We start from the raw sequence: 23,287 nt of genomic DNA on the forward strand, positions 1-23,287 counted from the left end.
AATCTTGTTCCCTCTGTGGGTCACTCATGATGTCTTGAAGGAAGTGACTCACCTCCTCTATTGAGCATTTCAGCTGGCCGCTGTGTTTGTCCCGAGCAGTTGTTTTAGCAATAAAAGCTGCTCGTTTCCTGGCTCTCTCTCTTCCCCGTCTCCTGTGCCACTCTGCTCTGTGGAGGATTATCAGCTTCTTCCTCAAGATGTCACGCAGTCTGTCCTGACTCTCAACACTCTTAGTTCTCAGACTGGAAATCAAACGTGTGATTAAAACACAAGTTTAACTTATAAATACATGTTCATACTTTTATTTTACAATCAGAGAGAAAGAAAAAGAGAAGGGAAAGGTGCAGGACAGACAGAAAGGTGACAGGCTCAGGCTATATACACTAGTACAAAAAATAGCACAGGGAGTATTTCCTGTTTTATTAGTATTTATTTTATTAGGGGTACTAAATAAGATGAGAGCTAAATTTAAGTATAAAGTGGTTAAGTTTGTACACTGGCCAAATGTTTGGGTCCTGTGAATAAACTACTATTCTTTTAACTTAACAAGTGAACTGTCTGCTTGTTTCTTCTTAAAATAAATATGGCTCAACACCACCAACAGAACCAGCTAAGGCAGCATAACCGAAATAACCGAACTAACATTAACATTAGTGTAATTGATCGTGCTGTTTTTGCGGGGCTGTAAAAGTGATTTTAAGCTCAGTGTCAAGGTCCTCCTGTCCTCCACAGCTGTCTGCTAATGTTTATGCAGCATTCACACCCTTTTTACATGTTTCAGCTTGTTCTGTTTGTGAATATTCTGGCATTAGTTATTCATAAAATCGTAATGTCTTTTTAACGTTAAAGTCGATCTTTGAATGGCGTGCATCATAAAGTAAAAGCTTTAAAAGCAAGTGGAACCTGCATTAAGTACTAACTAACATCACTAATGTCAGATAACTTTGCTGACATGCAGCCAAATTGAACTTTTTCATGATCTTTGTCATTGGAACATTTGTATCGCTGCACAAATAAGTGAGATAAAACCCAGTAATTACTTTTAAAATTTTACTTTTTGGCTGTCGCGTTTGAGCCATTTTTAAAAAATTGTATTTATTTATTATTTCTAATTTCTTTTTTAATTTGTTTCCTTTTTTCTCTATTTTTTCCCCCGACGTGTTTTTTTATGCTTTTGCTGCATTTATTCTGCTTTCGTTTGGCCCCTCGGGGCCACCGTAGTAAAATGGCATTTCAACAGTGTACATTATGTAGCGATGTCGCCGGGGGGCGCTATAGTTCCACCGGGTCCTGCACATTGATACGCCGTAGAAGAAGACTTAGTATTGTAAACACAAGGATATGGCTGACGAGAGGGGTGGAGGGGAAGACAACGCCAACGACAACATGGGGAACCAGTTACAGCTCTTACCAGGTACCCGTTAAGCTGACCGAAAGCCTGCTCGGTGTTTTCACCGGGACAGTGCGTTTCTCTTCCTCCTGCTAAATGCTAGCTAACACACCTCCACAGCAGGCCACTGTTAGTGATCACTCTCACTGTCTCAACCCTCTGCTTTCGCTTTCTTTTCAATTATGCCATCAGTGCGATTTATTAAGGTGAAGCTTTTACGTCTAAGGCTTGTCAACGAGCTACCTAACTTAGCCTCTCTGTGTACACTTGTGCGCTGTGACAGACAATGAGGAGGAGGAAGAGGAGGATGACATGGAGACCGAAGATCGAGACAGTGAGGAGGCAGAAAAGCCCAACATCATCACCTTTGACCCTAGTCTTCCCACATCACATTCAGTGAGTCATGCATCACAATCCCTCTTATTCTAACATCTTTTTTTTACATCATTTGCTTTCATGCATGTGATCCTTCTCAGAGTTTTAGTTTCTCTGCAGCTGCTGTGTTAATCTAACCCCCTTTTTGTGTGCCAGTACCTGGGTTCAGACATGGAGGAGTTTCATGGCCGTACGGTCCACGATGACGACAGCTGTCAGACCATTCCCGTGCTGCCACACACAGCTGTGATGCTGGTGCCGGGCCAGACGCTGCCTCTGCAGCTCTTCAGGCCGCAGGAGGTCAGCATGATGAGGAGCGTCATCCAGAGAGACCGCACTTTTGCTGTGCTCGCACACAGGTGTGTGATGCTGTTAAAATCTCTGTGTATGCTGGCAATCATGGAAAGATGCACAACTCCTACAAATGGAAAGCATTTTTTTGTTTTCATTTGAAGAAAATACAGTTGTGGTCAGAAGGTTGCACACACTCATCATAGGCATGAATGTCACTGCAATTTTGGGCTTTTAATGATGTCTTTGAACTGTTTTTTTCCCCCAGGGTTGAATGATTGTAAAACATATATCAGAAGTTTGAAATTATTTTTGGATTTTCTCTAATCCATGGAGGGTTAAAGTTATACACTCTGGCTTACACACACTCACTTAAATCTTCAAATATGTGAAGGTTATGCAGTGTCTTTTAACCTGACAAGTCTTAGGTCTATTAATATCTCATTTCTGATCACGGTTGACTACAACTGGTAGTGTCTCTTTCCCAGGATTGACCAATACTTAGAACAATGGGAAAGTCCAAGGACCTCACTATAAAACCAAAATGAATGTTTATGTTTTGTTTATTTGTTATGGTGGCACAGGTGTTTAGATTTTCCTGCACCTCAGGTGATTGCATGAGGGTGTGGTCACATGTTATTTACCTGACACTGGCGTCAGGTGAGGCTGCAAACCTAGTAACACAGTACTAGCTGCATAAATATGGTGGTGATAGCATCATGGTCCAGGTTTGTTTTGTTGCCTGTGGCTCTGGTACATGGCACAAAGTACATGAAATAATGAAAGTGTACCACCTCTAAATTCTTCAACTTTAACTCACTCACAGCTAGATGGTTAAAACGTGTATAGAATTGCATCTTTCAGCAGGGCAATGATCCCAAACACACACAAAAACTTGTTTTGGAATGGCTAAAGCAGGTAAAAGCTTCTGGAATGGTCTTTCTAAAGACCTCAAATCAATTGAAAACTTGTAAACAACACTTAAAAGCCAGGTCCATACCAGGAAATCAATGAATTGAAACGCACTCTTAACAATTCTGCCAAGAAGAGTGGCAGATCCTCTGTGGATTATAGAAAATGGGTTATAGAAAATCCCAGATAAATTCAGGCTTGTGTACTCTAATTCTTGTTTTAATGTTTGTTTGTTTTGTTGTTGTTGTTTTTTTAAGCCAAAATTACTATGGCATTCATGTCCACGTTGAGTGTGTGTGTAACCTTGTGACCACAGCTGCAAATTTCCATGACTCTTCTTTATGTAAACTGTTTCTTGTGGGTCACTGGTGGATAATTCTCAGCATTTCATTTCAATTTCTGCATCTGATGTGTGTCTGCAGCGATACAGGTGAGCCGGATGCAGAGTTTGGAACTACGGCTGAAATCTATGCATACAGAGAGGAGCAGGAGTACGGCATTGAAACAGTCAAAGTGAAGGCTATAGGGAGGCAGCGATTTAAGGTCCACGAGATAAGAACTCAAGCAGATGGGTAAGTTGAAGTTCCCTCATAAAGTATTAAACCAAATGTGGGGGCTGAATTCTTACTGCCAATCCCTGGTTCAAAGATGTGCGACAAATCAACAAAGCCACACATAACCCTTAAAAAATGCCAAATGAAATCAAATATATGCAAAGGAAAAAAATGCAGCCAGCTGTGGAACAGAAAATGGGTGCAAAACATTTTTCTTGTTTAATTCAGAGTTTCTGCAGTAAAAAAAGGAAACTTTGTTTCTTGCATTTAGTGAGACAGCTGTTTTCTACAGGAGTTGCATACCTGCAGGTTTTCAGCCGGACAACTAGTCAGAAACACATTTAGATGAGAAGGAAAACTATGTCAATAATGGCACAGAGACACACCGTCAACAGTCACACAGTATTTGACCACTAGGGGGCAATCTAACACTTGATAAAATCAACTAGAAACACAGGTTTTTATTGCGTCACAAACTGCTTCAAAACAAGTAGCATGGAGGCTGTCTCTAATAGATGTACTTAAAAGAAATGTAGTTTCTTAAAACATTTGCTTGTGGAAACCAGAGATTACAGCAATTCAGCATCGCGCGGATGTGCATGTGGATGTGTAGAGGTGATGTCAGCTCTATACCTATCTATATTACCAAGAGGTGGTAAACAGACTACACAATATGAGATTATTATGATTTTGAACATTCTGCAAAATGTTGTGTATTTTAATAACATACTGTATATTGCAATTTATCATCAACTGCAAAGTATCCCTTTTATCCAGTAAGATAATGTTATGTCATTTTAGTTCTTTTTTTTCTTTTTGCTGCAAAATGAGATTGTCAAACATAACAACACTTATCACTAAAAGTCTGTAATCAGTCTACCTTTGAATGGGGCAAGTTGGCAAGTACACGCAGTCTGTTTCTAATAATTCAATGGTAAATCATTGAAATTTGCATATCTGTTGCTGTCTACATAAACTGAAATTCACATCTATCTATTACATTTATGCTCAGCAGTCTTCCTCTTCCATTGGAACAAAACCAGAATACAACCAGCTGACAGCCAGTTGTGTCGAGTCCCCTCGAGTTGTGCTCATTGACAAAGACTCATTCAGACTGATGGCAAACTGTCTGCATTTATAAATTAGACAGCATGTCTGTGCAAACCTTTAACAATCTCTCTGTGAGTGACTGCAGTCAGTTCAAATCAGAATGTGACTGTTTGCAGAAAGGTTGTCTCCTATTGGGTGATCTGTGCATTTGCCTTATGACTGCACAAGTGGTCATGACTGTGCAACACTCAAGTTCTGGGCAACCATCTCGCCACCATAAGTCCTATTTTTACTTGCGTCACTGAGTCATTAGCTTGCTTTTAATTTGGAAGTAGCTTTGTCAAGCTAAGCGTGTCCAGTGTTGGATGGTTTTTCGGTTGAGATGATATATATATATATATATATATATATATATATATATATATATATATATATATATATATATATATAACAATTCTGTAACTGTAACTTCGGTCGTTGCTGTGCTTTTTTTTTGGAAGTCGAATTTCCCAGAGGAACCCACCCGAGGGATTAATAAAGTTCTATCTTATCTTATCTCTTATCTTATATAATGTAAGTTTACTTGGCTAACATTATCACAGGATGATGATGCATGAGATGCCCTCTCGTGCATAGTACTCCCAGAGTATTTTAATTGTATTTAATAAAATATCAATATTTAGTGTCTCCAGATCCATACAATATCACCACACAAAATCACAATCACAATACTATGCTTTTGCAATATTTTTTTTCACCGCCTCTAGAATCATCCTCACATGTTGAAATTTGTGAAGAGGGCTGTTGCAACAACAGATTTACGTTTCTGACTTATTCCAGAGTTCAGTGCAGCTGCGTAAATGCAAAGCATATTGTCTTTTTGGACTGAAAACAAAGGAAGCATTGATAAAGATGTATCTATTGAAGTCATGTAATAGATCATATTAACCCACATCCTCCCTGGAAATCATCGGCACATACTGTCCATAAAAATGAGGCTTTATTAAGGCATTTTCCTTTTCTCTAATTGAGGTTATATAATACACATACAGTGGTTGCCATGATTGTGTTGACCTTCTCTTGTGACTCTTGGAAAATACAGCATTTAATCAATCACTCAATTACATGCAGTCTGCTCTTTCTCTTGTTTAAAATTAAAATATACTTTGTACTTTTTCTGTCTATTCTTTCTATTTCAGTAAACATCCTCCCTGTAATGTTTCTAAGATTTCCTGCAGAGGGAAATATTTGTAGGGTGTGTCAGGGATAAGAATCTGCCTTTCATGGGTGGAGGTGGAGGGTTATCAGTCACATCCAGTAGAGACAGTGAGTCTGTGTTACCTTATTTGACAGAGGTCTGTGCATTTTCCCAATATTTTATATAGTTTGATAAACAAAATGTGTATCATGCTACAGAAATTACACCCCAGTTAACAAACCCTTAAAATCTGTTGACTTTTATCCCCCCTCTTTGAGAATGGCACCAAGCTCATTATGTGGAAGCTCATAATTTGATATTTGAGTCTGAATTATTACTTTTTTTTGGGAGGGGACTATGACAAAATGTCTCTCAGATGTGTAAAGGGATGAAATGGCTTAGTAATTATATTTTAGATCAGATTAAAAGGTCAAGTCTGGACAGACATGGATTTAGCCCTACAGCTGTGAGGCAGCGTTTCTTGTTTCTCTGTGGTCTGGCTTTGCTTTGTATTTCTCTGCACGAAGTTCACTGAGAATAATCTGTGTCGGGCACTGGCAAAATATTTCTTATTGTCGAGTGAGGAAAAAATCCAGATGGCACCTTTTTGTGATCACCTCAATGATCCAAACATCCTGTAATGTAGCGTTTGGCCAGTGCACCATTTGTTTAATCTACTATTCGCCTGCTCAGTTTCACTCATATTCTGCTGTCATCATTCACATTTCCCTTCTTTTGTGTCACGGGTCTTTGTTATTGTCTGCTTTTGTTCCTCTTCTCAGGATCAAACAGGCTAAAGTGCAGATCCTTCCAGAACGAATCCTTCCAGACCCCCTCTCCGCTGTGCAGCTAACGCCTCTGTCCAGGCTCCACATGCACCCTTCTTCCAAACCTCCAAGTCAGAGCTGCAAACAGGCTCAGTGCTGGTGGAATAACTACAAACAGGTACAGAGAATCATGCACAAACGTGAAATCTGTGTGCGCTTTCTAAAAGTAACAGTTTCTACTTTTGGAGATGTTTGAATCAGATGACAGTGACAAGAAAGTTAAGATGAATTTCCTCATCTAAGATGCAAAATGTATTTTTCCACTTTGAGAAACTGTTCAGTAAAACATCAGATCAGTCGGTGCCTGTTTAAGATAAGATAAGATAAGATAACCTTTATTAGTCCCACACGTGGGAAATTTGTTTTGTCACAGCAGGAAGTGGACAGTGCAAAAGTTACGAGGCAAAAATTAGAATACAATAAGAATAAATACAGTACACAACTGTACAGAATAGAATAAAATAAAATACTATATACAGTAGAATAAAATAAAATAAATATACAATAAGATAAAAATAGAATACAAATACTATATACAACTGAGTAAAAATACAACGATGACAGAAAGGATTATTGCACTTAGTATTATTGCATATGTATGGATGTGTGTGCTTGATCAGTTAAAGTCTTTATTATGGAGTCTGACAGCAGTGGGGAGGAAAGACCTGCGAAATCTCTCCGTCCCACACCGTGGGTGCCGCAGTCTCCCACTGAAGGAGCTGCTCAGTGCTGTCACAGTCTGCTGCATGGGGTGGGAGATGTTGTCCATCAGGGATGACAGCTTAGCCGCCGTTCTCCTGTCACTCACCACCTCCACTGGGTCCAGAGGGCATCCTAGAACAGAGCTGGCCCTTCGGATCACCCTGTTCAGTCTCTTCCTGTCCCCAGCAGAGATGCTGCCGCCCCAGCAGACCACACCATAAAAGATAGCAGAAGCCACAACAGAGTCATAGAATTTCTTCAGGAGTGGGCCCTCCACTCCAAACGACCTGAGTCTCCGCAGCAGGTACAGCCTGCTCTGCCCTTTCCTGTAGAGGGCGTCTGAGTTATGAGTCCAGTCCAGTCTGTTGTTCAGATGAACACCAAGGTACCTGTAGCTGTCCACTATTTTGCCACTATTGCAGAGTCATCAGAGAACTTCTGCAGGAAGCACTGGGTGGAATTGTGGGAGAAGTCTGCAGTGTAGATGGTGAAGAGGAACGGAGCCAGAACCGTTCCCTGTGGGGCCCCCGTACTGCAGACGACCCTGTCCGACACACAGCCCTGAGTCCTCACATACTGTGGTCGGTCGGTGAGGTAGTCCAGGATCCAGGTAGTGAGGTGATGGTCCACTCCAGAGTTCACCAGCTTGTCCTTTAGAACCGAGGGAAGAATGGTGTTGAAGGCACTGGAGAAATCAAAGAACATGATTCTCACAGTGCTTCCAGCGGTCTCCAGGTGAGCGAGGGAACGATGTAGGAGGTGAATGACGGCATCATCCGCTCCAATGCCAGGCTGGTAGGCAAACTGAAGTGGGTCCAGTGATGAGCTTATTAGGCGCCGAAGCTGAGCCAGGACCAACCGCTCCAGGGTCTTCATCAGGTGGGATGTCAGAGCCACCGGCCTGTAGCTGTTGAGGTCCTTGGGGCGTGAAGTCTTTGGCACTGGTACAACACAGGAGGTTTTCCAGAGCTGTGGGACTCTTCCCAACCTCAGGCTCAGGTTGAAGAGGTGCTCCATCACCCCACACAGTTGGTCCGCGCAGGACCTGACGACCCTCGAGCTGTCAGGTCCTGCGCGGACCAACTAAATAATCAAAGTCTAGTTTTGTGTGAAAGTGAAGACCTGAAATACATTCAAAGAATTACTAGAAATATGTGGTGAAGTTTCCATTTGAATCATGAGCAAAATGAGCATTTTCACCTGAATCCTTTTCACTGAATCCCACCCTAATCCTATACTGTTAGATCCAAAGGTTTTTGGACAGTGACATAAAAAAAGATTATGCCTCTCTACACCACCACAGTAGATTTTAAATCAAATCACAATTTTTCCTAAAATGTTGCATTAACTACCTAAAAGTAATTGGACAAACTAACATAATGTTAATTACATGGAATGTCTTTAATACTTGATGAAAGTCTGTGGACATAATCAAAAGCTGTTTCCTCCCCTGAGATCCTCTGCTAGACCTTGGCTCTCTCTGCCTTTAGTTTTGTCTTTGATAACTGAAAAGCATGCTCTGTTGGGTTGAGATCAGGTGACTAACTTGGCCACCGAAGAATATCTAAAATATTTTGCCTTGAGAAAATCTCAGCTTGCTTTTGCAGTATGCTTTGGGTCATAGTCCATTTGCAGTGTGAAGTGCAGGATTTGGTTGAATCTGAGCAGACATAGCCCTGTACACTTTTATCAGTCATTCATCCTCCTGCTTCTATCAGCAGTCACATCGTCAATAAACACTAGTGGTCCAGTTCCACTGGCAAACGATACATGCCTGTATCATGACACTTCCTGCACTATGTTTCACAGATGTATTTTGATTTGGCTCAAGGGCTGTTTTTTTCCTTCTCCATACTTTTCTCTTCCTAGCTCGTACAAGTTCTTCTTGGGTTCATCTGTCCAAAGAACTTATTTTAGACCGACGCGGGCTCTTTTAGATGTTTTCTTTAGATGTTTTCTGGGAAAGTCTAATCTGTCCTCTTATGGCTGAAGGGGTATTGTCGTCATCACAGTTAGCGGGATGATTGTGAGTTTGTGAATGTGATAACTCGAGAATGAGGCAATGTTTGAATTTAATACAGTGGGTGCAGCTAATAAAAATCTCAACGACCTTGAGTTTGAGCCCAAGGTCAAGTTTTCTGAAAATCTTTTAAACGCAGTAACACAAGAAGAAGTTCATGTAGGGTTTTGAAATTGATCCCACAGGTGTCTCTGCTACTAGGGTGAGTCATACCATTGGCGATTATCAGTGTTTTTGTTCTTTAGTGTAACCAGTAGTTTGCACCTTCTTGTAAATCCTCCTTTCCCAATCATGAAGTCATCTCTTAATTGTAGACTTTGACAATGATGCAACTGTATCTCACTGAGTGTTCTTGACTTGGTCAGATGTTGCTATTAAATTAATTTGGTTATGATCATTTGGTAGGGGTCGTCTGTGGTCTTTCAGGCCTTTGATTGTTGATTTGAACCTAAAGTTTGTGCTGTCCCTCGTAGGTTTATTTACTTTTTTCAGTCTAATGATGGCCTCCCTCACTTCCAACAACATCTCGCCAACGAGGGAAGAGACCTTATCTGCCCATTATACTGATTAACATTCAATTGTCCAATTACCTCTGAGCCCCTGAAAATTGTTATTAAAAACAATTTAAAAAAAACCCAAGATAAAAACGTCTCTAACTCCTAAACTGTTAATGCAGTTAGTAAAACTACTTGAATTAAAGCTGAAATCCTGCCAATTCAAACGCATTTTGATTGTCTGATTCAGATCTGTTGTGATGAAGTACTGAGGCAAAATTGCAAAAAATGTGTCATTGTCCAAAAATTCTGGGATTTTTACCTCCATAAACTGTAAGTGGTAAAAAAAAAGATAAGCGGCTTTTTTCTGTCTTGTAATATTAAATACTGCCTACATTTAACTGAATGCTGAATTAGCTTGATATTTTTATGGTTCAGCATGTTTGGAGTTGGGCATGCTAATCTTTATTGTTTGACATTTCCAAATACAACCTGTACATATAACCTATGGTGTGTTTAGTTAGTACATAGTTCATTTTAATCCAGTTCACTCACATGAATTGACTAGTTGTTGCAGCTGATGTGTTTCATAATGTAAAGATGTGAAATAAATCAATACAGTTAAAAACAGTAGAGAAAGTGACTTAGTGCAGATGTGTTGGCAGGTGTTAGATTGTTTTAGTAGGAGAAAATGTTCATGTCTACTGTTAAAGGAGAATAAGTAGATGACATGTTAAGGTATCTGTGCAGGTGACATTAACACTGGATGTGAAAGTAGCCCATGTGCAAAACCGTGACCTGGAACATGCTACTTTTACTTCTCTATATGACAAAGGGACGGATCTTGTGTTGCTTCCATAATCATCAGATTAGATTTGATTTAAGTGATACATGTGTTATTGACCACAGAGAAAGTTTCACTGTGCCAGTCTGACGCCATGGCCACCCTGGGTCTACGCACTCTATGATTCAGTAAGTACTGCAGCCCGCGGCACTTCCTCCTCTATATATAAACATGACACACAAATGAATATAAACCAAGATTTCTCGGCTTTTGGTGGTTCACCTCACAGGAGTCGCTCATGAACAGGGTGAAGAAACAGCTTCATGAATGGGATGAGAATCTGAAGGATGATTCCCTCCCGGCGAATGCAGTAGGTCAGACTATGTTGATTTTATTCCAGAAGGTACAGGTACAGATGCAGACAAAATTATTACCTCCCCTATTATTAAAGTGATAAAGTCAAGGGGAATTTCTACATAGCTTTTCTAAACACACTAGTTTTTTTGCAGAATGTCACTTGAGAAAGTGTTGTTCCAAAAATAAAATAAAATAAGTTTAGATTTAAGAAAAGGAATTGTTGATGGTCACAAGGCAGGAGATGGATATACAAGGTTTTCTGAGAGTCACGAACTGGAGTGAGACGTATCAATAATAAATTCAAAGAGAGCTATTAATACAGAGCAAGCCTGGCAGAGGCAGGAAGCCAAAAAGGCTTCCAAAGGCTCTGGAACGAAAACTAGTGAGAGATGTGTTTAAAGACCCCAGAACAAAATGCAGAGACACTAGTAAATGATTTAGCAAAGTCAGAAATTGTAGGATCAAAGGACACTCACTGGAACGCCGCACAGGAATGGACTGCAAGGTTGCTGAAGGGGAAAAACTCCACTTCTGTAGAAAAAGACACTTTTAAACCAGACTGAAATATGCTAAAGACAACCTGGAAAAAGATTACGCAGAACTATTTGGCCACAGAAACGTTGCTTATATCTGGAGGAAGAAGAGCGGTGGACAGCCCAGAGAGCACCACAATGAAACATGGTGGTCGGAGTATCATGTAGGGATTCTTCGGTGCATCTGGAACTAGGAATCTCATCAAGGTGGAAGGAATAAAGAAGAAAGACATGGAGATTTTAAAAGAAAGCAGTCAGCAGCATAACTGGTTCTGGGTCATTGCTTTGTCTTCCAGCACAGTGACTCAAAACATACATGGCTCCTGGTGAAGAATTGCTATCAGAAGACCAAAGTGAACATTACTGGCTAGTCTGCACAAAGCCCTGGCTTGAATCCGAATGAAAATTTATGGTGTGTACCGAAGACCAGAAGGAGGAGGGGGTGGTGGAGATTGACCAAAGAAGAATGGGCTGGGATTGCTCAGAAGACGTGTGTGAAAACCACAACAAATATCTGCAAGGTGTTACCCAGAAAAAAGGATACGCAATAGATTATTAGCATCAGGGGGGTTAATAATTTTCACCTGATTGTTTCTGTTTCTTGTGAAATTGTTTTGTTTCTGTGTGCAAAGTAAAATATGGTACGCAATCCCTATTGGGAACTACTTTTTTAGGGGGGCTAATAATTCTGTCCTCATCTGTATGTAAACATGCACACTCGCAATTTGTTTGTGTTCGTTGTACTTTCTGTCCTCTTTATTTCATCGCTCTCTTGTCCTTCTGTCTACGCTCTGTCAGATTTCTCCTACAGAGTAGCAGCCTGTCTGCCCATAGATGATGCTCTGCGGCTCCAGCTATTAAAGATTGGCAGCGCCATCCAGAGACTTCGCTGTGAGCTAGACATTATGGATCGGGTAAGTAAAAGTCACCAACAGCCTCGCTGACCTGCCCCAAACCTCAGACATAATTTGTCTTATGCAGTGATAAGATTCCTACTTGTGCTTTACTGAGCACACAGTGTCCCTCTGGTGTGTCTTGTTATATTTAACCATGTCTGACGGGGGCTGACAGATGTGTTAGTGCTGCAATATTTCAGTTTTCAGAGTCAAAAGCAGCCATTGCAGCATTTAAGGTTAATGGACCGGTATTTAGCATGCAGTGAACATCAGCTGTTTGTCACCTTGAAGGGGTTGATCTGATTTTAAGGAGAGGTTGGACACAGCAAGAGAGCTATCCATATTTCAATTAAAGAAAAAAACTCAAAACAAAGCACTCTGGCCACTGTAGATCTGCTTTTACTCAGTCATGTGGGCCAAAGCAGTCACAGGTTGTTTTTAGCCGTGTTAGCAGTATGGCTTTGTAGTAAGGACACTTATGCTGGTCAGTGGTTTCATCACTTTGCTGCGATTGAAATTGCTTCATAATTGTTACATTTGGCAAAAACATTTAACTCCCACTCCAGATGATTTGAAATCATCTCTGGTCTGGTTGCTGTTCTTCTAATCCCTTTAGTCAGGTCCGCTATTTACAGAGACTATTCTTCAGGCCCTCTTCAGTCATTGCCATACTTGAGCACAGGAAGACATGTTCCACACATGCTCAGTGGAGAACAGCAATAGCTACTTTGTTTGTGTTCATCTGAAGAGGATGACAAAAAGCTATGTGTGAGTGCTTAATGAGAGTAAAATCAAAGAAGGGAAGGAGAGGAGTTGCATTAAAGCTCCTATATTGTGTAGCGTATTGGTTAATACGGAGACGGGTTACGCCCTCACGGGGCTTTCATCAGCATCAAACACACATTGTTTACTCCTTCTTCTCTTAGATACTCCCATTAGGATTCCACATTGTCGATCATCCATTTTCATCTCTCCCAGTCTTTTTTGTCTTTCTCTGTCACATGTCCAGCACCTGACTGTCTGCTCTCACAACATCCACAAACCTCTTGTGCCTTCTTTTTTTCCCCCTCTTGCCCAGAAGCTCAAACTTTAATAACCTTCTCTTAAAGATAACCATCATTTCTCCTTCCTCTCCATTTTGTCCCTGAGCCTTCCCTCTAATATGCTCATTCCTAATCCTGTCCATCATTTTCATTCCCAGTGTAAATCTCCTTCGCATGAGAAACTACCTACAGTTCTGCTTCCTGACCTTTTATCTCGAACCTGCAATTGAGTCCATAAGTTTCTGTGACATTTCTTGTCATTTTGCCTCTGTACACCAACATAGTGGATTTTATATACTCAAGATTGAAGTGATTGAAGTGCAGCGTTTTAGCTTTCATTCAAAGGTTTTTTACAGAAAGCTTTGTATTACCTGTTTAGGAATTTTGGCAATTTATGTGCATAGTCCCTCATTTTCAGAGGTACAAAATGAACTGGACGATTGACTGACAAGGCTAGTTGAAGCCTTTTCCCCGTTATTTAATGAGAAATAAAGTATATGTAATATATGTAAGTTAAGATCATCTAACTAAGTCAGGTTCTGTCAGGTTCTCCAATCAAGAGTCTTCTTCATGAGTTTTAGACTTTAGGCTCCTTATTCAAATTATGTAATTTTTTTTTCAGTTGCTTTTGAGTCTCTGAAAATGGGAGACTGTATAAAAATGGCTGAAATCCCCACACAGTTAATGCAGGACTTGAAGCGTCTGGAATTAAAGCTCAAAGTCTACAATCTTGATTCTTTAATTTGAAACTCACTGTGGTGGTGTAAAGGTGCTTAATTACAACAAATTATGGACCTAACTGTATATGACACACCCGATCTCACTGCCACCTTTCCTTTTACTTCCATCACAAATCATCCTGATATGCTCTTCACCTTTCTTCCATGACCGGCGGCTCTCTGAATGGACAACACATCTGATATCGTAGTGGCTCACACTATGATATCAGGGTCTTAATCTAATAACAAATTAAAAAAAAAAAGATTGCAATCAAGGTACTTAAAAATATTAAATATAAATCACAACAACAGTCGCCTCAAGGCGCGTTATATTGTAAGGTAGACCCTACAATGATAAATTCAGAGAAAAACCCCAAAATCATATGACCCCCTATGAGCAAGCGCTTTGGCCACAGTGGGAAGGAAAAACTCCCTTTTAACACGGAGAAACCTCCAGCAGAACTAGGCTGGCCTGGAGGGGGGGCCATCTGCTGCGACCGTTTGGGGTAAGAGGATATGTTAAGCTGTTTGATGGCAGCACCATGTCTCTGAAAGCTGGGATGAAAACAAAAAAGTCTGGGAAAGGAAGCAAGGTACTAAAAAGAAATCATTTTGCAACTAATGAATTAAATTGACAAGAGGCCAGTAACATGAGTGGGTATAACATTTTTTAAAAAAAAGCACCTTAGAGAGGTAGAGTTCCTCAGAAGTAAAGATGGGCTGGCCTTCACCAATCTGCAACAAATTGTTCCTCAGTGTAAACATACAGTACGTAACATCAAATGACTCGGAGAAGAATAGGACAACATTCCTCTCGTCAGTTCTTAGTCATTTACAGACTGATTTACTAGCATGTTTTCTATGTTGTGAATGAAAAATGGTTTTTAAAAAAAAAAAGAAAAAAAGGTGTGGCTCTAGTCAGTTAGCCAAATCCAAATAATAAGGAGTAAAATTAGAAAAACAAACAAACATCTAATTGGTTAGCAAGCTCAGATGACTGATTCAGGAGGAGGATGGTAAGTTAATGTTAATGATTTTCCAGGCATGTTTATATAAACAGTGATCAGTGTGTCGCACTTGTGTTGAATCAGAAGCTGAAGCTTGATTTGTGAAGTGCTCGTTAAATGTGTTTGCCCATTATCTGTTGTCCCTTCTTTCTGATTGAGGATAATAATCCCTCTCACCAACGACACTGACGTGACCTGAGCTCGGGCCATGTTTTGAGTCGCATTTGTGGAAGCGTGACGAATGGCATGATTAATATAACGCCCTCAATGAGCCTCAACAGTGGACGCTTTGCTTTGAAAATATGTGACATGTATACATATTGTTAAAACCCTCTTTTCTCTCCTCCTCCTCAGTGCACGTCGCTGTGCTGTAAACAGTGCCAGGACACGGAAATCACCACAAAAAATGAGATCTTCAGGTGAGCGCTTGTTTTTGATTTTTGTTAAAATAGTAGTTGATAGTGATCAGCACATAGTGGTTCCGTCTCAGCACTAGTAACATCCTTCTCACATCACTGGAAATTTGGATTCAGTAATAGAATAAAAGATGATGTAACCAACTTCACAGATTTCACAGATTTCACAGATTTCCATGTTCAAGTCGGCAGTTTTTCCTGCTTTTAACAATAATGGAGTGTAGTAGACTTTTATAGTTTTTTGAGTTGTTTCCGGAGCAGCTGGCATAATTGGGGGTGGAGGTTTATGACAGTTTTATTAGGTCTTATTATCCAAGTTCTTCTTGTTTTTTTTTCTTCATTGTAATCACTGAAATTATTAGCACGTCAAAGTTAAGACCAATTTGTCTGTCTGAGAGTTACGTAAACTCTGGGATTACATCAGGAAAGTAAGTGGTGCTTCTCTACACCTCCTCACTCACACAGTCTAAGTGCACTCTCTTATATGCACACTGTTATATAATGTCATTTTCTGACGGTTTGCTGTGTAATGGTTAATCTGTTTGTCCAACAGTGACACAAAAAACCTTGAACAGTCATGAAATTGCCCAGAACATTCTTAGGGGTTTATGAGAAAAGTGCACTCTCTGTTTTGTCATCCATATATTTTGAGTCAGTGAGTGATTATGTGTGAGAGAGGCAAGCAGACTAATAGTTGAAGCACTGCCTCTGACGAATTTACATACTGTATGGTGCTAATGCATCTTCTTTCAATGCCAGAGCAGAAGTACATTAAATGTAACCAAATTACCGCTTTAAAGACTGACTGAAAATGAAGTTTTTGGGGCTGATTATACTTAGTGTGTTTGTGTGTGTGGGACATCAAAATGTCTTTTGATGCGTCATTTCTGATTGTGTTTGGCTTTTGATACTTCAAACCTTATTCATGGTGTGGGTTTAGCGCTGTACAGGAGCTGCTCTACCGCCTGGCTGTAGCGGTAGAGCAGCCAGGCGGTAGAATTGGTCACCTACTAATCGGAAGGTTGGTGGTTCGATCCCTGGCTACTCCAGTCTGCATGTCAAGTGTCCTTGGGCATCGGAGAGCAACCCCAAGTTGCTCTCCGATGCATCCATCGGAGTATGAATGTGCGTGACCGTAGTTAGGAAGCACTCAGTATAGAGAAAGTGCTTGTGAGAATGGGTGTGATTGGGTGCATGTGGCATGTTGTATAGAGCGCTTTGAGTACTCCAGGAGAGTAGAAAAGAGCTATACAAGAATCAGTCAATTTACAATTTTACCACTTACAGTACTGTGCAAAAGTCTCGAGTCATCTTCATTTCTTTATATTTTGCTTCCAAGCAGCCAGACTTTCTTGTAACCTTTTCAAGTTGTTTTAAGCAATAGTTCTTCAGGCTTTTCTGAAGGTCTTTGGAAGTTTTCCGTTCGACATTTTCACTCCGTTTCAGTGTAAACCTTGTAACTGACCATTTTGAGAGGAATGTTTTTATTTATTAAGCCACGTAACACTGACCTATGGATCATTCAAGCATAAAAAAGACACCTAGCTCAAGTGATGAACCAGTATTGTGTCTAGACGTAATACAAACAACCAATTTTAAATGGCGTCTTTAGGTACTTTGTTACTGTCAGCCTACTACAAAACACATAATTTAATCACATTTGTTTTTGTTGACTCTATAATAAATGCCACAGATAATACAGTTTACAGCATAAAATAGTATTTTTTGCACCAACAAGGTGATTCGCAAAGAGATATTAGGAAAACCTGCCATTGTCTATGGTCTGTCCTTAAAGAAATGTAGGAAAACTGGACAGGACAAAAGAAGAAATGACAGGCTGAAGTAACATCAGCAGATGAACAATATCGGAAAGTCTGAAAGACGAATCCAAATTTGAAAAATGCACAATGGAACGATATCAGCCTTGGCTTAGCCTCTCCAGGTTATTGAAACAGTGTGGGGTAATCTTGACAGCACAAACAAAAGACAGTCAAAGAAGCTCTTTGAATGTCCTTCAAGAAGCCTGGAGAACTATTCCTGAAGACTCCTTAAATAAATTAGAAGAAAGCTTTCATAAGTAAGTTCAGGCTGTGTTGAAGTATAAAGGTGATCATAGTAAATATTGACTTTCAAGCTCATTTTACAAACTCTTATTTTACCTTAGATACTGTATTTCATTGTATCATTGCACATGTTTTAATAAATCACTGCACTTTCTTCCCATTTTTCTCCAGGGATGAGTTGAAACTTTTGCGCAGTCCTTTTGAGTTTCCAAATTTCACTCTTAGCTCCATGAAAAGGAGCAAATGTTCTCCTCCAGCTAAAGGTAGATGACAAATAAAGGCAAAAAAAAAACCCCATCATAAGAAGCCTTAACCTCAGCCTAACATAACAGCTTCACTGGTCCTGGAGATGAACACCACTCCTCTAAAAGACATTTCCTCATTTTTTTCTCTCCCTGTTTTAATGATGCCACTGTGTAATCAGACCAAATGGGTTGTTATCTGGTGGTGCTAAGGTCTTAGCATAAGATTCATGTTATTTTCATATTCTTCTGTCACTCTGAAAGAGATCATGACCAACAGGAGAGAGGTGATTTCTCCCACTAAGGCAGGAAGTGGATACCAACCATGCCAGTAAAATGCCTTCACGGTATATCAGAGCCAAAGTCCTTCCATCTAGTGGTCAAGCATTCAGTTTTTAAAATTGTGTGAGTCATGCGTACGCCTGCAGTTTTATGTTGCATTTTTAGCTTAGCTGAAAATAGCACAGATGAGATTCAAAGTTCTTAAGAAGCTCCACTGAAAACATTACCCAAAAGAGTTAAAATGCTCTAAGAAGGAAACGATGAAGACAGAAAATTTGTCTTCATTGTTAATATAAAAATGATGAGCACAGCTGAACTTTTTGGCATTTTCAATTTTAGACCTCTTAAAGCCCGTTTCCCCTTTTCATTTTCAGTGTCTCACTTTCATGATGTTTTGTTTTGGCTCAACAGTTTACTGAATTCACACATTTTCCACCTGCCTCTCTCTCTCTCTCTGCCTCTCTCTGCAGCCTGTCCTTGTACGGCCCCATGGCTGCGTACGTCAACCCTCACGGTTACGTCCACGAAACGCTGACTGTCTACAAAGCCAACAACCTTAACCTGGTTGGAAGGCCATCTACGCTGCACAGCTGGTTTCCAGGGTAAATATTTTTAGCATACAGCATGAGTGTGCTTTCCATAAATGGATGTTTTAAGTAAGAGACACATCTCTTGATACCTCACAGCCCAGGGCTTAGAATTTAATGGCATCTGGTGTAGCTGCAAGTTGCTGTGACACTGCTCAGTGCCTGAAATTAAAATGCTTTGTACTGTACTTTGTGTCAACTTGGTTATCAATGGTGCATCTCTTTATGCATGTTCAGGTTGTGCAATCTTGGATTCTGCAGTCAGTGAAGCCTCCAAATTACTTACACTAATAATCCGCTCATCCTTCTTCTCCTGCTTTTCCCATTCAGGGTCACAGGGTGTTAGTCTGTCCTACCTGCCATAGGGCAAAAGTGAGGGTAATCCCTGGACAGGCCATCAGGCTGTCACTGGGCTCATTTAGTAATTAAATAACCCAATTTAAATTCCTGCAACATGATACCTGTGCAAAGCACTTTATGCTGACAGTAATGTCAGTTTTTCTTTTAAAATTTTAAGATATTTTTAAGGTTGTATCGCTGAACTACACTGTGAGAGATTTGGTGAATGATAACAGAATTAAACAGACCTGTAAGAATCTGTTTCAGAGTTTTAGAAGTTGAGGTTTAGATTCGACCAGGCGAATCAGACTCCAGAGTGGGACTTGTGATTTGGTTCTGTCGCAGACAAAAACAGTCACACTCTTAAGAGGAATGAGTTTGGACACAAATGACTTCTAGATCAATTTTACTTTTCAGTGCAAACGTGATCTGACCTCATTCCGACTCATCTGAGAGATGTACACATAAACAACTCCAGCAGCTGTGCATGCTCTGAATATTGATACACAGATGAGCAAAATCAACAGTTTCTGTAGTTGCAAACCACTACTTATGTTTTTTCTGCCACATGATAAAATGGGCTACTCCAGTATAATACAGAGTTATTCTAGAAGTTTCTTGAGACATGGTTTGCTTTTGTTTTGTTTTTGCTTTGACTCTGGGCTTACAGAGTAATACTGTGAACTTCTTAGTTATGTGAATTCAAGGTATATTTGACTTTCTGTACATAGTTTTCATTTGTATGTTTCACCTTTACTGTACATGTGATTCGGCGCGTTTTTTACTGAGACATCGTTGAATCTATTCTTATGGCACACTCACAGGGAGGACTGTGTTGGCATTAACTTGGAACTTGGAAGTCATCTAATCATGCGGCAATAGAGTACAGTGCATAAGTCTTAAGTTGCACTTTATTTTTTTATTTGCATTGTTTTCTTGCCTCCAAAGAGCCGGACCTCCTTGTAATTTTTAAAGTGGTCCTGAGCAACAGTTCTTCAGGCTTTCTGCTTGTAGCAAAGTGCCAAAAGTATACACAGTACTGTATGCACTACTGATCACAAATGTGAAAATGTGGCACTTTAATTGCTTTCAGGTACGCCTGGACGATTGCTCAGTGTCGAACCTGCGGATCCCACATGGGTTGGAAGTTCACAGCCACCAAGAAGGACTTGTCTCCACCTCGTTTCTGGGGTCTGACCCGTTCAGCCATGCTCCCTCGTATCCCACAGAGTGAAGGGGAGGAGGGCAGAGAGGGTTCTCGCCTCTTCTGTCTGTGATACCAGACCATCTATTTGCCTCATTCAGAAAATTCCTGCAAACTTCCCACAGTCTGCATCTTTAGCCACTGTCTGGCTGCAGTTTCTTCAATCACAATGCCTGTCACCCCTGGCAACAAATTCAGCATATTAGCAGAAAGGTCATTTTGGCCTTCAGATGGCAATTTTTAAGTGCATATTTGAACAGGCTGGATGTAATTATTATTCTAAAAGGTTCTTAAAATGCGGAGGCAGTGTCGAGGTTGAAAGCAGTCTGTTAGAGTGAGAGTCAAACTGAGACTTGCAGAATAGACCATGATATGTGGTTAAGATCCCAGCATGCAGCTGCCTGATCTGCACCTCTTTCCAGCTGTTTTCCAAATAGAAGAACACACAGACCCACAGGGGGACGCTGAATGCATAATACTCTTTACCTTCACCTCCTCTCCTCTGTCTTAGCTGGCTGCATGCAGCTAAAATTGAGATGTCGTCGGCAAGCTGCGATGGCCACTTTAAGCTGTTGTAAAATCCGCACACAGTAATTTAATAGTCTAGCATTCAGATCCTTTGTGAGTTTCTCAGATAGGATTTCTAATATTATTATCAGCTGCGAGAGACCGGTGGAGAAAACTGTTAGAAAGAGAGTGCACTCATGTATGTGTAGATCTGTCACGATAGGAGATATTTTGAATTTTGGAATTACAGCGGATGTATTTTTGTATGCAAGAAGGTTGGAAATTAAGCTAACATATTCATTGATGTTTGGTGAAACTGCAATTTGTTATCACAGTGGATTTGTTTTGTTCGAAACAAAAGAAACTGAAGTGACAATAATGATATTGTGTAATATATCTGATATAATCTGTGTCTGTTTTGTATTCACTAGAGACTCATTATCCCATCTGGAGACGAGCATCATCTTTGATTGCACGAGTGAAAATTAGCGATGCATTGGTGCCTTGCGGCAGACTGTTTATCAAAGGTCAAAGCCCACTGAGACAGAGCAAGAGGAGCATTTACCCTTCTTTTAGTTTGTTCACGCGTGGTATGTTAAAATGGTGTGCCTACGCTCCAGCTCGGTGTCTTTTGAAGTGCGAGGAATCAGATTCAGAAAGGCAAAATGATGATAAGATTTAAGAGTTATTATTATTATTATTATTATTATTTTAATATTCTCTTGGGTTTGTAGGGTGACAGTTTTCAGGATTCTGTTGCAAGGGTAATGGCTCACGTCTGTATTTATGTACGGTAAAACTGAGGCAGTATTTGTTGTTTATATGGCTGTCGACCGACTGTTTGTAGAGTCTAATTTATTTATTTTTTTGCAAAACTCTTTTGCTGATTCTTTGTTAGGAAATTATCTTTTTATGAGTAAGCTGAGTAACACAATGAGAAATCATCTCGAATGTTTGTCTGATGACATGTTTTTGGATAGAGAACATCATTTTTTGGATAAACGCGTCTTTTTCTTCACTTTTTCTGCTGAGAGAGGAAAACATTGTTCATGTCTGTGGATCACATTAAACTGGCAATAGATACATTTTAACTTTACCCCTCTACCCTTCCAGCAATGCTGCAAAAACTGCAACACTTTCTGTTTACCCCCCCCCCGTTTCTTTCTACCCTTGATTGTTACTCTGGTTGTTCTGCAGTCTTCTATTATTGCTGCCTGGTGTAAGCTATAGTAGTATGCGCATCTACAGACTGGTTTGCAACCATCTAGCAACCACCAGTTACAAGGGAAAAATGAGCATTTCCTGACTGATTAAGAGTGGTTGCTGGGGGTTAATGGTAGCTGCTGGGGAAGTGGTTGCTAAAGATCCAGTTGTGCAGGCCTATTCAGTGACCCCATGGCAACCAGCAGGCACCAGGAGAAAAACTGCCAACTAGTTGACCAAAATCTCCTTGTGATTGCTTTGGTTGCTAGCATATTGCTGTGGTTGTAGTTTGAATTTAAGTGTCTGAGTGTGACACAGACAGGAAATAGAGAAAGTTCACCTTCACAGTAAAAGTTGTCTCAGCTCTGCAGCTAATTTATTCAAGCCACAATTTTTCTTCAAGTTGGGCTAGTGTATAGGAAGTATTTGCAGACGAACATTAAAACCACATGCAACACCTGTGGGTTTTGGTGAAACATCGTGTTTGCTTACGATTTCATCCAGTGAGAGCCAGAGACCTCCGCGAACTGGTGCCAAACATTCGAGGAACATATCCCATTTAAATTTGGCTACACCTACCCTCAAATGATGTACAAATGATCCAAACAGGTCTTCCAGAAAGCCGTCATGAGACAGAAGCTGCCCAGGAACGGGAGAAGTCCTTTAAGGGACAGAAGTTGCTTGGCCATGTTTAAATCAAGTATACTTTCTGCTCTTTCAGGATGGAGTCATATAATTTTTATCATTGGAGCCTCTGATAGCCACTACATTGTAATAGCTACTTTCAGCTGCTGCATCAGTCAAAGGGGGCCACCAAATATTTGACTTCCAGTTGATACCCTTCCTTATGCAACCCCAAAGGGATAAGTTTCTCCTCCTGGGATTTAACCAGGGATTGTTTGCTTGTCAGGCAAATGTGTAAATGTGTACATTATGTAATCCACATTTTCTTAATGAGGATTTAAAGTAATTATTGCCACTTTAAGCCACATCCACTGCCTGTTAAACAGAAAGCTGGAGGAAACTGCTTGTATGTGACAGTAATTTAACTCAAAAATTGAAAAGCAAGATTAGTGGTTCAATCAGGCAGAGGCTCATAATATTACTACTTAACTATTAAACCTTAAAGAAAGGAGATGATGGTACAAAGTTGTTTTTTTTGTTTTTTTTTGTTTTTTGTTTTGGCCTTAGGACAGAGGCACATTAGTTGTTCTCACTGGTTTCCAGTCTTCACGCTAACCTAACCAGCAGCTGGTTCTGGGCTTTCTTCTAACAGACATGTCATATTTCTC

General features: G+C 40.3%; 1 protein-coding gene across 1 annotated transcript; it reads left to right on the forward strand.

The window, feature by feature from the left end:
• Nucleotides 1-1,333: 1,333 nt before the first annotated feature.
• Nucleotides 1,334-21,480, forward strand: LOC146632158 (protein cereblon-like). The gene is made up of 11 exons (XM_085354121.1): nt 1,334-1,414; nt 1,674-1,786; nt 1,922-2,124; nt 3,391-3,540; nt 6,553-6,715; nt 10,723-10,785; nt 10,887-10,971; nt 12,286-12,401; nt 15,507-15,571; nt 18,626-18,757; nt 20,175-21,480. The coding sequence occupies exons 1-11, from the start codon at nt 1,342-1,344 to the stop codon at nt 20,356-20,358; spliced, it is 1,347 nt and encodes a 448-aa protein (XP_085210247.1). The 5' UTR covers nt 1,334-1,341; the 3' UTR covers nt 20,359-21,480.
• The last annotated feature ends 1,807 nt before the right edge of the window (nt 21,481-23,287 follow it).

This window comes from Diplotaxodon limnothrissa, linkage group LG5 (assembly GCF_057381915.1).
Source record: "Diplotaxodon limnothrissa isolate DT_005_m linkage group LG5, D_limnothrissa_male_GT1.1, whole genome shotgun sequence".
Classification (NCBI taxonomy): Eukaryota; Metazoa; Chordata; class Actinopteri; order Cichliformes; family Cichlidae; genus Diplotaxodon; species Diplotaxodon limnothrissa.